The 16,850-nt window shown below is 51.6% G+C and overlaps 1 protein-coding gene across 1 annotated transcript in view; it reads left to right on the top strand.

Annotated features, from left to right (window-relative positions):
- The window catches only part of UBAP1 (ubiquitin associated protein 1), a 19,593-nt gene extending 3,885 nt beyond the window's left edge, over positions 1-15,708 (top strand). The window contains exons 2-7 of the mRNA XM_006034835.3: positions 1,813-1,937; positions 4,646-5,575; positions 11,609-11,644; positions 12,415-12,615; positions 12,895-12,996; positions 14,448-15,708. Coding sequence (XP_006034897.1) covers positions 1,813-1,937; positions 4,646-5,575; positions 11,609-11,644; positions 12,415-12,615; positions 12,895-12,996; positions 14,448-14,588 — 1,535 coding nt within the window. The 3' untranslated portion in view covers positions 14,589-15,708. The remainder of the gene's footprint in view (positions 1-1,812; positions 1,938-4,645; positions 5,576-11,608; positions 11,645-12,414; positions 12,616-12,894; positions 12,997-14,447) is intronic.
- The last annotated feature ends 1,142 nt before the right edge of the window (positions 15,709-16,850 follow it).

Here is a 16,850-nt window from a genome sequence, read left to right as displayed (position 1 = left end):
TGCTGCTTGTGGGAATTTAAATGTGGCTTTTATTGAGAGGGTGTGAAGCGGGATACTGGTTCAATGGAGCTGCAAGGAAGCCACCTTCTGAGCTCACCTTTCGGAGAGCAGCCCAGCCAGCTCAGTGCTGTGATGCCATTTGCAGAGCTAGATGCTCGCATGCAAAGCACGTGGCGGTTGCTGGAAGTATCGCCCTTCCCACGGGCACGTTGAGCTACCTTTCCCGAGCTCGGTGTGCTCTGCTGCTCTTGCAGAGGTGTATCATTGCCACATTGTTCAAGAGCTGTTGTCGCCACTTCCTCAGATGTCAGAAAATTGCTTCAGTACGTGGTGGTGTTTGGCACTTAACCACGAGAGTTATCTTCAAGCTTCCTTGTTCTTCATGTAGAAAATGGCCTGCTTATAGTTTCACAGAGTAATGGGAAGTTTCCCCTATATTGGGATTATGGCTTCACAAGTGGAGCTCTTTTATAGTAGGTGAGAAACTCTTCAGTGTTTTTCAGCAACGCAGCAAAGGCCTGTGGCTGTCTGCTCTGTATAGTATGTAGTGCACACACTTTTATATTCACACCTCCCTGTGGTAGCAGGACCCCCCTTCTCAGCTCTGTCCATGGCCTCTCTGTCCTGGGGCACAAAGCATGTGCTTTTTGCCAGTTCAGTAATGCCACCCCTTGGAGAGAGGCCTGGCACTGGCACTGGCCTGCAGTGAGTGCCCAGGCCAGCACAGCTGGTGCTGGTGCTGGGGCCAGCGCTGTGCGGATGTGACTGTGCTCTGGTGGCTTCCCTAGGGCAGCTGCTGTCTGCCCTGAGCAGGCCAGGCAGCTCCCTGCAAACCAGGCCTTAGTGCTGCTTGCTCTCTGGTCATCAGCAGGCAGCTGGGTTTCATACAGGACTTCTGAGCAGAGCCTGATGTGTCACTTGTCTTTGCTCTCTGGGGGCTTTTGGCCCCTGGTGACGACGGCGTTCCTGTTCATTGAGACAGCTGGCTGAGTTCTGGTGGGTGAATCGATAGCAGAGGAGCACAGGAAGCATTTAGGGATGGTTATCGAAGGCAGAGAGTGAGTCGGGGAGACAGGATGCGGTAGTGGGTTCTTGGTCCAGCTGTGCAGGAGGTTCGTCGTGGAGCTCCGTGTCTCTTGTAGGACAGGGACGGCACCCTCCAGCCTCGTCTTCTGCAGCACGCAAAATCCCAGTGAGCACGAACACTTGTCTTGTCCCTTCCAGATAACGATCTGTGGCGGCAGGGGCCGAGATCCCTTCCAGCCCTGTCTCCCTAATTAAGGTGATTTTATTTTGGTGTGTGAAGTTCATTTTATTCATTTTTTCTCCACTGTGGAAGTCTGTAGACAGAGCTGTAGTTCTAGCCTTCCTGTTGTGTGCTGCAGCACCGAGAGCTTCCACCCAGGTGTGCCAGGCTCTCTGCAGAGAGAGAGGTGTGCACTGAAGAACAACCCCAAAAATCAGGAGAGTTGGCAATACTGGAGTCTCTACAGGAGTGCATCTGGGTCTGCCTGGAAATGAGGGATCTCTTCATAAACACATTGCTATACCAGAAGAAACCAGATTAGAAGAACTTTGATCTTTACAAATACCCAATACAGTTTAACCCTACCTAATTGACTCAAGCACGGAAATGGGGCAGAAAATGCATGCCTTTTTCAGTGCATTTTTTTTTTTTCTTTTTCTGGCTATCTTAGTGTGATTTTAGTTTTTACAGCCAGGTTAGCAAAGTTGAAATAAAATGGCTCCCAAACAGGGAAATGTGAATCTGCAAAATGCATAATAGGTTCTAACTTCTGCTTTTCATCTCAGGGCCCTTCAGCTACCTGGACGATGTCCCGTTTAAGATAGGAGACAAATTCAAAACGCCAGCCAAGGTTGGTTTACCCATTGGCTTCTGCTTGCCTGATTCTCCCCAGCTTGTCAGAGAAGCTCAGGTAAGTGTGCTTTTAATTTTTTTCCTTTTCTTTTTTTTTTATATCAATTTTTGGCATGTTGCGAACTTGGTCTGTGCAGATTCACGACACGCATGTATGTTTGCTGCAGTTTATTAACATGTGTTTGCTGAGTTCTAGGATTGCTCAGGTTTTGAATATTTTCTCCTGCCTTACTCAGCTCCCACTCAGTGCCAGGACCCATGGTAATGTGTGGGAAAGAGAAGTTAGCTCTGCTTTCTTCCTCTGGGTTCAAATTGAAATTTCCTTGGCTTTTTACTTGCAGTGAATTACAGGGATAAGACAATTGTGAGAGAGCTCATAAATATTTCTGAGTGGACTTTGATACAGCTAAAGTTGTTAAGATTTACTTCAAAAAGTAGAACATGTTAGTGTAAAAAGTCAAAACAACCTTAATTAATCAATATTAAATTTAAAAAAAAATTACGCGAACAGCTGAATTAGAGTTCGGAGTCCTATGGTGCTCCTAGGAAATCCCTTTGGAGAAGCAGGGAATTGGTTTTGCTTTTAGACAGTGTAACTGCATAACACTTACGTGCGAGTAGATCTTTTTTGTACATTTTCATGCCAGTGTTGCCTGACTTCTTGGCATTCTCCACATGTGTTGTATTGGATGGAGAAATGCACTTCCAGCTCTTGCTTGCTGTTTGCTTCTGACCAGGAGTTTACTCATCTAGCCTTCTGGCAAAGCTTTGTTAATGTAACTTGACAGACAAATCTCTTCACTGTCTTTCGGGGTGTTAAGTTGCCTTAACATTTCAGTTAGCAGGAAATCAATTGATTAAACAGCCTCACTTTTAAAAACTTTATTTGCCCATTGTTTGGAAATGTAGACCCAGAACACGACCGCGCTAATTGGATTGTGGCTTAAATTTGGAGTTATGACCCTCCTTGCAGTCCACCTTCCGTCGAAGATGGCAATCTCCATAGCATGCCAGTTCAGATCTGGATCTCTACGCGGCCCCAAGAAAACCAGAGCAGACTCTGTTGATCGAGTCCCGTGTTCTAACTGGAACGCTCTAGCATTGCCGCAGCATCACGTGTGTACAGACGTTGCGCAGACCGGCTTGACCCAGCTCAGTTCAGTCTGGCACCACATTCGGCCAGGTTTATCTCAAACCAGTTTCGGCTATTTTGAAGCTGGTTTATGTGCACTGAACATCGGTTCTGTTACAGGTTTAAACCAGTTCCTGATCGCTTAAACCGGTTTATGTGTAACATCTGTCCCTAGCCTGTGGGTTTAAAAATGGCCTCTGGGGTGCTTTAACTAAAGCTTGTTGAATGTGATTGAGTTAGAGCATCCCATGGCCATTTTTAAACACGCGGGGGCGTTAATACATGTGAATTTGCAGCATTTTAATTAGAATGGCTCTCTGGGAACCACTCTAATTAAAATGTCCCCCGTCAGCCCAAGCACGTGTCTAGGCAGCCTTAGGTGCCATGGTTATTTTCCACAAGCTGATCTAAACTGTTAGGCTACCAGAGGCCGCGATATCACTAGCACCAAAGATAGTGCTACTTCTCCTCCGTCAGCGGAGAGGCGCACATCCGACGCCTGATCATGACCACTGCTATGTGGTCCAAGGACACCAGGGCGTGTGAGAAGCACCATTTCCTGTTGCCTTTACAGCATGAGAGGATATGCCTAGCGCTGGTCCTGTGTGTTTTCGGTGTGTCAGGCATTGCAGTGATACACCAGTGGGCAGATCGTTGCTTAAGCATCTGTTTCTCACAGTGAACATCCATGTGCAGAATGCATTGTGGCTTCTCCCAAATGGCCGTGAACTTGGCCGCGTTTCTTGTACAGAAGGTTAGAGCTCTGCATTTTGAAAGACTAAGACCAGTTAGACTGTGCAGCCCTATCCTGTGCCGCCTTCTCTTGTCCTGCACAATCCACCCCAAACCAGTGTACAAGGTTGACCTGTGGGCCAGTGTCCCCTTGAAAAAATCCTATTAAAGTGTGAAAGGCTTGAGGGCGGGGAGGAGACTCGTCATACCAGCAATCTTGGCAATGACCTGCTTCTGCAGAGATGCAGACAAACAGCCAGAGGTGATGTCACTTCCTTTGCCAGTCGGCGTGACCGGCTCCAGCCATAGCATCGGTAAAATGCAGTCGGTACATCAATACCTCTTTCTTCTGTCGGGTCTTAAACTCTAAATTAGGGTCTCTTGAACACCCAAGGCGAGGCGTGAAGTTCCGTACTGGTTTTACTGATGCAAAAACCTAGAAGTTTTCCTGTTCTTTAGTTGTTTGTGGCTAGTTCAATAGGGGATCTTGGAGGCAATTTACTGCCATTGCAAACTGGAGTAGAGATCGTTCATCCAGCAGTGCCTTTGAAAGTGTTCCTGCAGTCAGTTTTCTGTGGGAGTTGGATGCTGTGGCGGTGTTTTAACTTTGATTAACGACATTTAAGCAGAACGATAAGAAAGAGATGGAATACCCTGTGCTCCCGGGGTATAGGCAGGGTTAGCTGTTAGAGGCGTAATGAATGCCATCTGGCGCCCTGCTAGTTTTCTTTCTCTCTGGATTAGCAACAGAGATGTAAGAGAAGAGAAACAACCCTTACCAGCGCTAACGCGTTGGTAATGCATCTAACCTGTCACTGTGTTCCTCGCTGCGTGTAAGATGGTGTTGCTGTTAGAAAGCAATGACTGTGCTCCTTACCCTCGTTTCTTGTTTTTCTTGGCAGTATGACTTCTCCCTGGAAAAGAAAACCATGGAGTGGGCCGAAGAAATTAAAAAAATCCAAGCAGCTCAGAGAGAAGCTGAACAGAAGGCTGAGGTAGAAATAGCTCGTTCAAAGGCCGCTTCAGAGGACAACAGCAAAATGGGCTTCTCTGAGGGACCTTGCCCGGGGGCGCTGCCCCCTCCCTTTAACCCCATTCTTGCTAGTCTGCAGCACAATAACATTCTCACCCCCACCCCTGCCAACAGCAGTGCCATAAAGCAGAAGGCCCTTAGTCCGCCCTACCCAAAGGCAGATTTCAACCCAGCAGACTTCGAATGTGAAGAAGACCCGTTTGACAAACTGGAATTAAAAACCATTGATGACAAAGAGGAGCTGAAAAATATCCTTGAAATCCACGTCGGTACTACTGGGCCAATCGTGGCCCAGCTCTTGGACAGCGGCCTCCCCAAAGTAGGGCCTGAATCTGTATTACAAGATCCAGAAGTTCTGGCATCCATAGAAAGGGCCACCTTGGACTTCAAGCCCCTTCACAAACCGAATGGCTTTATTACTTTACCACAGTTGGGAAACTGTGAAAAGATGTCCTTGTCTTCCAAAGTGTCCCTCTCCCCTATCACGTCAGTGAGCAATATCAAATCTCTCTCCTTTCCCAAACTCGACTCTGACGAGAGCGATCAAAAACCCTCGAAGCTCACGAGCACTTTCCACAGCACTACCTGTCTCCGCAACGGCACTTTCCTTGGTTCTTTACAGAGCTGTGCTCAGAGCAGAGCTAGCGAACTGAACGGACATCACGTGGTGGGTCTTTCTGCTTTAAATGTGGACAGTGGCATGGAGACGTCGACAATATCCTCTTCATCCAGGCTGCCTTCCCTCTCTGGGCCATCAGTTTGTACGGAAGAACAGACGTCTCAGCCCACAGCAACCACGGTAAAGATGTTAACACGGTCAGGGGAACCTGGGGCCGTCAGCTTGAGGGCTCCACGTGATAGATGGCTTTTTAAAATGCAGTCCCTGCTTCCCTTTGATTTCTGTCATTCCAGTGAGGGCTGCAGTTCCCAGCATGCAGTGCAGTAGCTAACTCAAACTGATCAGATCCATATGTAGCGCTGAATTTGGGGAGTTATTTCCCCCTCCCTCCCAAGACTATGCCATTGTTCTGGATTGAGACAGCTGCAATCTGATTTTTTTTTTTTTTTAGGGCAACTAAGTTTTCCCCAGCTCCTGGCAAGTAGCTGGAATTGGGCCTGGTTCAAGAAATGTAGGATACGACGGGGATAGTTGGTGACATGTGGCACTCCCACGCGGCACACTTTTTAGATTGGCGTTTCTCAACCTGTGGGTCGTGACCCAAAAGGGGGTCGCAAGACTATATGAACGGGTCGTGAGCAAACTTTAAAGATGGGTTCTTCTTCAAAGGAGAAAAATGTGGGGAACCGTGGTGTTTCCCTTGCAGGCTGGCAGTCTGCGAGGGGCTGCTTGGGACACCTCTCCCCCCACCCTACATACTGGCTGGGCTGGGGCCCGGGGGTGGGGGGCACTGGGTCAGGACTGGCCATTGATGCTTACAGATGGGTCCTGGTACAAAAAAGGTTGAGAACCAGTGCTTTAGATGAATTAAGCGATAAGGCTTGCAGCTCAGGGGACAGACGGAGCCTCTCCACAGATTAAGACCAGCCCAAAGCAAAGCAGATGTCCCCCTGCGCACCTCTGCAGCAAGGTGTGCTCACAGCGACCCTTCCCGCAGGGGGAACGGTTGATTGCTCGTATTCTTTCCATCTGCATCCCCTCTGGTTTTTTTTTTTTTTTTATAAGTGAAAATGACACTGCTCTGACATCTGGTTCTTGCCTTTAGGAGCAAGCTTGAATGGGTGCCCAAGCAGCCCCAGGTATCCATTACAGCGATGCACCTTGAGAGCAGATCCCAAGGAAAACTTCCTCCGTGTTAGAGCAGGGGAGAGCGGAGCTCTGCAGGATGACGGGGAGTTCTCTCCCCGGAGGGTTTCAAGCAGGGGCTGGCCAGGCAGCTTTGCGTGATGGTTTGGGAGCAGCGAGTTCTGCGTGTGTGGGGTTGGACTAGATGTCCCCCTTCCAGCCCTTCAGTCTAGACCTTGCTCTGTGGGACCAACAGGACTGTAATGGCTGCTGCCTGGCACTGTAAAGCAGCTTGGAAAAAGTACATTGCAGAAGCCCGGTGTTGCCTGTGCTGCGGGTTCTCAAAGAACCGTACTTTGCTTAACCCTGTTGCCCCCTCAGGACCTCCCAGACATGTAGGCTGAGATACATTTTTTTTTTTTTTTTTTCCAAAGAATGTAAGATTTGCCCCACCCATGGAAACGGCACATCCCAGGTCCATAGGCAGCCCTGAAAGTGTCAGAGCGGGAGCCTGAAACCTGTCCCGGTGCGGGAGTTTCAATGGGACATCAATTCAGAGAGATTCGAGGCTGCCTGGGGATGCCTGGTGCCGCCGAATACATGCCATGGCCCCCACCCAGAGCAGAGCGCGGTGCAGGAAGAGGGTGCCCGGCTCTGTGCTCATTGCACTGCGGTCTGCACAGTCTTGAAACCAAGGCTGTGAATCTTCCTGGAGGATCAGCCCAGTGGGACTAGCACAGAGCCCTGGTATTTCACAATGAACTCGTCTCTGGTGCGCAGGAAGTGGTTTGCATTTGGCAGTAGAAACAGAATTGCCCAGAGGCTGAAAGCAGACGGCAAGAAAAGAAGTGTCCAGTCCATCACTGCCCTGCTGCCGTTCAGAATGGTGCTTTGGGGGCATTATTCATTCATCAGACCTCGTGATCGTGATAAGTGTTTTGACCCACAGCTGAGCAGTATGTAGCTATAGGGACCTGGATACCAGCAGAGACTCGACTGAACGCAGCTCTGGTAGCAGCTAGGGCGGGGATGCTGCCATCCCTGGGCCCAGCTGGGCTAGGAGCTCCCTGCAAGGCACCCAGGGGGAGAGGCTGCAAGGGAGCAAGAGCTAGGGCAGCTCGACAGTTGGATCAAAGGAAGCTTCCCAGCCTGGACACTTACAGGGAGAGGGGGACTGAGCTCTCATCCTCTGGGACTGGCCTGGAACAAACCTTCTCTTGGGCAAAATATTTGTGCGCTTGGGAAATAATCTGCTAACTTAACACGTCCCTTCCCTTTCTAAGAGTCTGGACAATACCCAGGAGACGGCTTCTGGTTTCTGTGCTGTGGTCTCAAGGGCTTGGGGGTGGGGATGTATTTTTGGTGAGTTTGGAAGCTATTTTGTATGTCACTGGATGCAGAGTTAGATCCCGAGTGTCAGGAAAGGGGCTGTAGGAATGACTGAGGGGTTTCGGGTAGCGCTTGCAGCCGAGTGTCCCGGGTGGTTGGGAATAGAAGGAAAAGGGCCCTGCCTGAACCTCCGAGTCTTGGGCTGGACAAGTCTGACCCTTCCAGGATGCGGTCGGTTGATCGGTGTGGATTCGTCGGCTGTTCCACGTTGACTTGCTCTCTCTTCTACCAGAGAGACTTGAGCAAATAACCCTTTTTAAAAACCAGACTTCCCTGATGCTGAACAAGCTCCTCCTGCTGTAGAAGGTGCTTTCTCTTCCTCTTCTGCACTGAGTGCTTTATACTGACCTCCGCATTCAGGCCATGCAAGGTTGGTGCAGAAAGAGAAATGAGGAAACGGCTGATGAGACTGGTTGCTGTGGGATGGGGAGCAGAGCTGCCAAGATACAGTAGCACGTGCCGAATTTGTGCATGTTGATTTGCTCGGTGGGCTGTCTGCGTGATGATGGATGAGGTTTCTGGCCTGCAGGCATTCAGGCAGTAGCAGGACATGTACTGGATCAAAATGTCTGCAGGGAAAAAGCCAAGCCAGGATCCCAGGAATGCACTGTTGGTGCAGGTTTGTGGCGGAGGCGCGTGCGAGCTGGTGCTTGTGCCCAGTGGCTCTTTGACAGTCATTCTGTTACTGCTCCGTTCCTTAAAATCCTAGCGTCCTCCTTTTAGTTCCTTCTTTGCCGGGGATAGAAACCCCATTGCCGCGTTGCGGGCGAACCTCCTTCCTAGTCGCTCTCTCGGGCTCTCGCTTGTGCCACGAGTGGTGCGTGAGCCCCCGCTGAGGCCCCAGGCTGGGGCTTCCCCAGGGCTGGCCCAAGGGAGGTGGGCAGGGCTGACTTCCACAGCTCGGGCTCTCCAGGGCTTGTCTCGTAGGTGGCGAGACCAGGCGTTAAGGACTGCCTCCGCAGCCCTGCAGGACGGAGCCGAGCTGTTCTTAGCTGCTCCTCAAGGTAGCTTGGGATTTGCTCCACACCTGAGGGGAGGCCTCTTGCATGAGGGGTTGCAGTCCACGTGCTCTCGCGTTTTGGAGCTGTCCTGGTAGTATCTGGGAAGCGAGGACCTGTTGGTGGGCTCGGGGCGGGGATGCCCTGGCGGCAGCAGTCGGCAGAGGGCCCCTCTCAATCTCCCCCACTACCCCCCAGACTAGGGGAAAGGCTGCCGAATGGATGTGGTCAGGACTTTATGCGAAGAGCCAGTCCCCTGAGCCCTGGAATTGGTCTGCGTGGCTACAGCGGATCCGAGAAGCCTCAGTCTGCTGCCGTATCGATGGTGTGTCCTAAGCTGCTGCTAACCATTGAACACGCCAGAGCGCCAATGCTTTCTGCCCCCAAACTAGGTGGTACCGGGACATCCAGTGCCCGGGGGCTTGGCTGGAAAGCAGCGGTACCTGTGCTTGTTGCTCTGAGAGCAGCCGTCTGGGTGGAGGCAGTTCACACGTTCAGATACCGAGTTATCTCTAAGCGACTGGCGTCAGAAGAGACTCCTTCCGTCTGGCCAGCACTGACATTAAATTGGGAGAAGCTTTTCCTTTCAGCAGAACATGCAGATACGATGATGCCAGGACGGTTCCCGCATCTCCTGCTCAATTGTTATGACATGAATTGATCTGTAAAAATACCTCGGCAGGGCTTTGCGTTTCGAAAAGGCCCGAACGTTTCCAAGGTTCAGTTCCCAGCGTCTCTTGTGGAGCGGTTTTCTTTCCCAGGACTAAAATAGCATTTTCAAGTGGTGCAAATTGTCTCGACCCAGATCTACTGGGCCCAAACTGAAATGGTTTCTCCCGATATGGCCAGTGACCCAGAGACTCCATTATTTGCCCAGCCGGACGCCGAAGTGATACCAGCACTGAAGCGGTGGAGTCTGAATTTTCTTGGGGCTTTTCTGATGCTGGAACGGTTCGTTCAGAGCAAGCGAAGTGAAACTAAACTGTGATCTGGGTGCTGCTCGGTGCCTTTCTTGTTTAAAGGCTTTTTGTGAGCTTTTTTTGGTAAATCAGCAGTGGCTGAAGCGTGGGTCAGATGCAGCCCAGGGCCGCTGCCGGCTTTAGCACAGCAGCACGGGCTGGGGGGCGTCCAGGGCACGGTGCTGTGTCTAGCCAAGCACGCTTCAGCTTTACTCCGTTTTCTTTCATTCTGCACACTGCACTTCACCAGCGAAGGGAGAGCTGCTGGAGCTCCTCCGGAGGGAGCTCAGGCAGGGGCATCCTCCTCAGGGCCCACTCCCAGCACCCTCTACCACGTCTCAGTAGGCACGCTTGTTTTCTTTTTTAAGCTTTATCAGTTGACTGGGGAAGAAGCCCCTTTGTACAGCACGCGTGAAACAGGAGAGAAACTTTAAATAATCTGGCCCGGAGCAGCATTACTCCAGCCGGGGTCCGTGGCAAACTTGTGGAGGGGATTCAAGAGGTGGGGTGAGAAGGAAGCAAAGGATTTCCCCTCTCCTGGAAGGGCGGCAGTGAGGTTACAAGGTGGGCGCAGCGAATGTGAGGGGTGCCTTTTCATCATCTGTAATGCAGAATCCCAGCGGGGCACAAAACAAAGCAAACTGAATGTGGGGGGTGCGACCCAAAATAGTCGGAGACGGTGTGGAAGGACAGCTTGTCGGTCCCTGGTATTTGATAGACGATTGCTCCTTGGCCACTCAAGCTGCCGGTCAAGCGAATGGAGGTCCAGTGGGTGTTTTGAAACAGTGCAGGGAAACCCAAAGCTACTTTCTGGATGCTGGGATGGGGAAAGGCTGAAAACAGGCTTAGAAATGGAGTCGAGTAGGAGTAAGTGGCTAGTTTCCCTGGGCCTCGTGGACAAGCAGCCTTGCTGCAGCGTACTGAGAATGGATGGGCGTAAAAATATTATATTATGGTAGAAGTCATTCTCTCACTTGGATGCTTTCTGAACAAGAAGAGAGCAGAAACAAAGGGTTTGAGGATGGGCTACAAAAGTTGGCCAAACCCTGGGTAGGCCTCCAGGTCGTAAAAGTAGAAAAATTTGGGGAAGCTTTTAAAGACTGACATGGTAGATGAAGAGGAGAGTGGTTCGTGGAGTAGAGAAGGCAGCGGTAGATGCTTCTCCGTCTCTCATAATGCAAAACACAGAGGACGCCTTAACAGGCAACAACTTTTTAAGTCGTTTTGAAGCCCCGGGTAGACAAAGCCCTGGCTGGGATGATGTAGCTGGGGCTGGTCCTTCTTGGAGCAGGGGTTGGATAGATGTGACTTCCTGCGCTCCCATCCACCCTCCTTGTCTGTGATTCTGACTTGAAACCCGGGGAAGGAAATGCCCCTTGTATAGCACAAACCTTGCTCAGGAGGTTGTTGGTACGAGTTGCTGGCTCGGATAACAAGCACCCCAAGGTACATTAGATTAAGAACGTTTCAAACTCACGCTCACAAGAGACGTGAACTCTCCCTCCCACTTTGGGCCAGAAGCCATGCGCTGGGGTTGGAAAGAAACCCGTGAGAGTGCTCGGTGGGGACGCGTGATGGGGTTTCTTACCTCTCCTCGTCATTGGTGCGTCCAGCCAGCGGCCTAGGATGACCGTTCTTGCGCTCTTCCATGAGTAGCTCTCCTGCTCCCCTCTCGTTGTGAACTCTGCCCGCTAGTGTAGTGCACAGCCCATCCATCTTCTCCTCTCTGTCTTGTTTGCTAGGTACACCCGGACTACAAGGAGACGGAGCTCCCTGTGGTAAGTTCCCGGATCACCCACGAGCGTGCTGCATAGTGTTTCGGAAGGAGCCGTGTTCTGGGAGCCTTCCTTTGCATGGAGGAGGTGAATGGCATGTGTGTAGGAGGCCCAGTAACCTGCCAGGACACGAGGGATGTTGCATGTTGCTTAACCTTCTTCTTAAGGATGAGAGTTGTCCGTTTATTTCATCAATGACTCGGTCTCGTTATAACCCAACGCTGCTGCTCCCTGGCCGGCTGTCGCATGAGTTAAGCAAGTATGAGCTGCCGTTAAACTCGGGCCACACTTGGTTCCTCTCTCTAGTTATTAAAGTACAAGGCAGGGCAGGGTGGCACCTGAGAGACTGAACTGTTCAGAGAGACATAAGTTTTCATAGATGACAGATGCTGGAGCATCTAAGTATGTCGTCACCTGCAAAAGCTATGCCTGTTTGCATGAGTTAGTCTATAAGGTGCTGCCCTGCCTTCTGCCTGGCTTCAAACTAACGCGGCTAACTACATCTCTCTGCCTGCCGATGACCGAGTAGAGCGAGGAAGAGGGGGTTGCCTCAAGGAATGTGTTTATCCCAAATCCCTGCTGTGCTGGCGGGTTCATCCCGACAGCGGAGTTTCCCAGAGCAAACGGGGAAGCTCCGCTGCTCAGTTAATTTTTAAAGCAAGATCAGATAAAGCCCTCGAGAAGGCTGCAGGGAGCAGATCGTCCTGCCTCTGCCCGGGAAGGGAATGGCCAGCTCAACGCACTAAGGCTTGTACTTGGTTTTCCACTACTAGGTAACGCACCAAAACTTCCCCGTGTCTAAAGTGCCCAGCAACACCAGCTGCACCAAATGGTCCAGTGGCTCTGCTTCCTCGGAGCTCCCGCAGGCCCTGTCTCCCAGTGAAAGGCAATGCGTAGAAATGGTTGTCAACATGGGATACTCTTACGAGGACGTCATGAAAGCTATGAAGAAGAAAGGACGGAGCATAGACCAGGTGAGAGCCCTTGCCCGGTGGAGGGGCCCCAAATGTGGTGCCACGTTTGCTGGCAGACTGAATCTTGGACTTAAAGCTAATTCTCCTGGCCTGCCTCGGGGCCTGGCACCGTCTAATACGGGCGTTATGTGTAGAGAATTGCAGGCGAGAAGCTCGGGGGTCACAAGCAACGAGACAAAGGAGCATGTTGGCCCAGGGCTGTTGCGCTTCAGACATGACGTGGCCCTCGGGTCGCCACGTACCCGGGGCCGCTCCGCTGACCCTGCTCTCTCCCCCCAGGTTCTGGATTACCTGTTTGCACACGGGCAGCTGTGCGAGAAGGGCTTTGATCCCCAGCTGGTCGAAGCAGCTCTGGAAATGCACCAGTGTTCAGAGGAAAAGGTGAGGCTGTCTTGGCACAGGGTGAGAGGGAAGTAAGGGTGCGGGGGGAGCGGGAAGGGGGAAGGCTGTTGTGCAGAAGGATTTTCTTTGGTGGTGATTTCCAGACCGTGCCTCTGCCCGTGGAAGTAACCGCACGGAGAACCTCTGGCTCAGGAGCAGTCCTGCCCTGGTTCAGTAGTTGCTTTGCTGCTGCACCATGTTCATGTCAGCTGAGCCTCTCGCCCGCTCCAGCTGCCTCACGAGGCTCTGGCAGAGCTCGTCACAGAGGGCTGATTTCAGCTGCAGCAGATCTCAGACATTTGTTATAACGCCAGACCCTAGGGAGCAAAGCCGTCCTGCTAATGCTTGCTGGGCAAAGCTGGCCTCCTTGCCCAGGTTGCAAAGATTATTTCTCTCTAAAGATCCTGGCACATGCATCTAGGGCAGGATTGTACCCTCACGTGAGCTTTGGGCATTCTGCCTGTCCCCATCCAGGTGTTGCATACAGACAGCTGGTCCCTCCCGGCCACGCATGTACGCTTCTGCTGCTCCATGCTGCCTCCCCACCTCTTCCCTGGGCTTTAGCAGGGTGCCTGGGCAGGACGGGCTCCCAGAGGGGCAAGCAGGGGAGAGCTGGGGTGGGTGGCCTTTGCTTCAGGAACAAACTACTGCTCGGTTCCTCCTGAAGCGCTGGCCACAAACTTTGTCGCTAATGGCTTCACCCAGGCCCTGGAAACAGTCCCTGCCTTGGGACCTCTACTTGAAGGAAGGCTGCAGTCTGGTGGAGGAGAGCAGGGGAGTTACTGGGCCAGGAGTCCCTGCTGGGGTGATGCAGTGGCGAATAGCAACCTAGGCTCCGGAAGGGGGCCAATCCCACCAACTTCTGAGAGCCGTGTGACAGCCAGGGCCGTTACAAGGACTCCCCAGCTCAGCCCCGAGCGCCTTTTCACCTTCTAAGCAAATGTGGTCACTTCATTCCTTGCTACAAAATTGCAAGCAAAGGGGGAAGGGTTTGGACGCCCCTGGCCACTCCAGACTGGTCCTGTCCAGCTCACGTAATACCAGTGGCCAGACATGCAAGGGGGGGAGGTCTGCTGGGTGGCCTCTGAGAAGAGGGTCTTGGGGGCTATTTGAACTGAAGCCCGCCTGGGTCCAGACACTGGTTGGCAGGCTGGGATGTCTAACGTGCCCTGTAGGCTGCGGAGGTGTTTGTGGCCGTTTTACTGCCCACTGGCTTCGGCGAAGAGCCGCCGCGCTGTTGGGTGCGAGTTCTCCAGCGAATGGAGCTCCAACTCCCTAAGCTCGTGCCTCTGGGAACGAAGTGATGATTGACCTTTTTGTTCTAGCTCGTGTCTGGAGACGGGCTCAGCACTATTCTCAGGACCTGAGAGTATCGCCCAAATCAAAGCCAAGTGCTTCCTTAAACTGTACTGTTCCTCCCAACGTTGACCGTCTCTCTTTGTCTTTTCTAGACGACAGAACTTCTCCAGCTAATGAGTAAATTTCAAGAAATGGGCTTTGAAGTGAAAGACATTAAGGAGGTCTTATTATTACATAACAATGACCAGGACAATGCTTTGGAAGATCTAATGGCCCGTGCAGGAGCCAGCTGAAAACATATCCCTGGCTTCCAGGAGCGTAACGGAGCGTGCCTCCTGGGGGAGTAGGCCAGCCCCTGTCACCAGACCCCTGCCACCTCATCCGGAGAGTGACTTGCTGTTTGGGAGGAAGCCCTGCCCTGCCTGCCACGTCCACTGGAGAGTACGGCCGAGCGAGCCCAGCGCGCGTCACTCCAGAGCGCTCTCCCCGCTGCCGGGAGCCAACTGTCTTTCTTTAAGTAAATTTTTAAGTGCCCTTTCCTAAGTTTCCTTTTCCAGCTTGGCCACGGAGAGCTTAGACTGCCCGACCTCTACTGGAACTGTACATAGTCAGACAGCTAGGATTTTTTTTTTTCCTTTCGTTGCACTGGATTTGGACAGGAATTCAAAGTTGGTTCTGAAACTAGGATGCTTTGGTTCTTTGAAGCTGCTTTCACGGTGTCTGCTTGTACTGGAGCACTGACTATCGCAGTCTGACTGGAGTTTGACCTTGAGTGCAGTGGGTCTTTCCCTTGATTATTTTGGGTTGAAAGTTAGTCTGCAACTTAGTGAAACACTGGTTCCTAAACTCTCACTATGCATCAAAAAGAGAAGCTGTTCCTCCTCCTCTTGGGTTTTTGGGGGTTGTTTCTGGCCCTGGCAGCAACCAGTTCTGCTGAGCAGAAGTCTCCAATGCTTGAGTGGTGTGTGATTTCTGTCCGAACAGGTGAGCTGTGAACTCCACCTGGATCTGGACCAGCGGTTGGTTCCCGAACTGATGGGGTGAGAGCTGGGGCTCTGTTCTCAATCCCCCAGGTTTGTAGGTTATTTAAGCAAATGCCCTTCTAGGAAATCAATTTTTTTAAATAATATTCAGTGTGAAGCAGGAGGTTTCTTTCAAGCACTTTCTTTAAAAACAATATACTCACTGCGGTAGTCCCATTCTCTTTCACACTGCTGTAGAATTACATACTCTAACATCTAGTAATAGAAATCAGTTTGGGGTTTGTTTTTGATAGTACAAAGTGTATTATGTTGTACATTGTTAAAAATCGACATACATAAAATATAAACAGTCTTGATGAATCCTTTAAAGTAATTTGCTAAATATTTTGATTCTGCAGAAAGAACTACTAATAAAACCCTAAAACGGAAACCCTGCCATCCTGTGTGCTTTGGCCTCGGCAGATGTTGCAAGCCTAATCTGTCGTATTTAATCTGGTTTTAAATTATCCCCACCTGGATGAATGGTCAGTCCGTGCCATCCAGAGCTGCTGTCCTGGGCAGTTTGCCGTCAGGTGGGTAACAGCGCAGCGGAGCAGGGCGATCCGAGCCGTGCTTGCTACGAGCATAACCTTTACGATTGCTTCCAAGTGACTGAGGCAGGGAATGGATTCTGCTGTCAAGAAATCTCCCATGCGCCGGCTGGCTCCGGCTTGCTGGCGGGGAGTGGGAAACCAGCTGGAATTGCAGAGCAGCTTGAGAGAGTTACCCAACAGCTCCCATTCGCCTGCCTTGGATTTTCTCTTACCTGAACAGTCTTCTGGGACTGGTTCTGTCCTTGCCCTGGTTTGCCTATCCTCTGCCTGCTCTCATGGGAGCAGATCTCCTGGCTTGTGATCCATTGCTTTGGCTGCAAGAAAGGCCTGCTGCCTTCTTGTGTCCATGAAATAAATCTGCCACTTCAGGTACCTGGCAAGCTGGACCTGAAACAAAACAGCTAATCCAGGATCCCTTCAGTGTCTCTCCATTCTCTCTGTGAGACTTTGCTCCCACGCTTTCCCCTACCCGGCTTCTCTCCTGCTGCTCAATCCTGGCTCTTGGGCCAAAAACCTGAGGAAAGGGCAGTGGAGGAGCTAGGAGAGAAGTAAAGGAAGGTTTCTTGGCCTGTAACCGGGAAGTTCACTTCAGGCAGGAGACCCGTGTCTTGCTCCTGGACCTCCCCTCCCCTCCCCTCCCCATGCAGCGCAGCGCAGCACACCCACACCAGTAACTCCTGCAGTAAGTGGTGGCTCAGAGGCTACGTGTTCACAGCAGCTGAGGAAGTGAGCTCGAGGCCCTGCTCTACACTTCTGATTTACTTAGTCTAGAAAGTGCAGACCTACCCTGCCTTCTGCCTGCCTCACGTTAACACGCCGAGCCCCTCTACAAGATCAGTGTCGTGGCTGTGAAAGCCTAGAAGCCCCATCCTGCTGGGGGGAGATGCATGGCTGTGTAATAGGGCTTCGTAGGGGGTGTCAAGCATCAGTGCCACTGTCCACCTGAATCCTTTCAGGACTGTGCACGCAGCTCCCTCCT

The sequence above is a fragment of the Alligator sinensis genome, unplaced genomic scaffold (genome assembly GCF_000455745.1).
Source record: "Alligator sinensis unplaced genomic scaffold, ASM45574v1 scaffold132_1, whole genome shotgun sequence".
In the NCBI taxonomy this organism is placed as follows: domain Eukaryota; kingdom Metazoa; phylum Chordata; order Crocodylia; family Alligatoridae; genus Alligator; species Alligator sinensis.
Note: the sequence above shows the minus strand (reverse complement) of the source record. Positions and strands in the feature narration are given on the sequence as shown.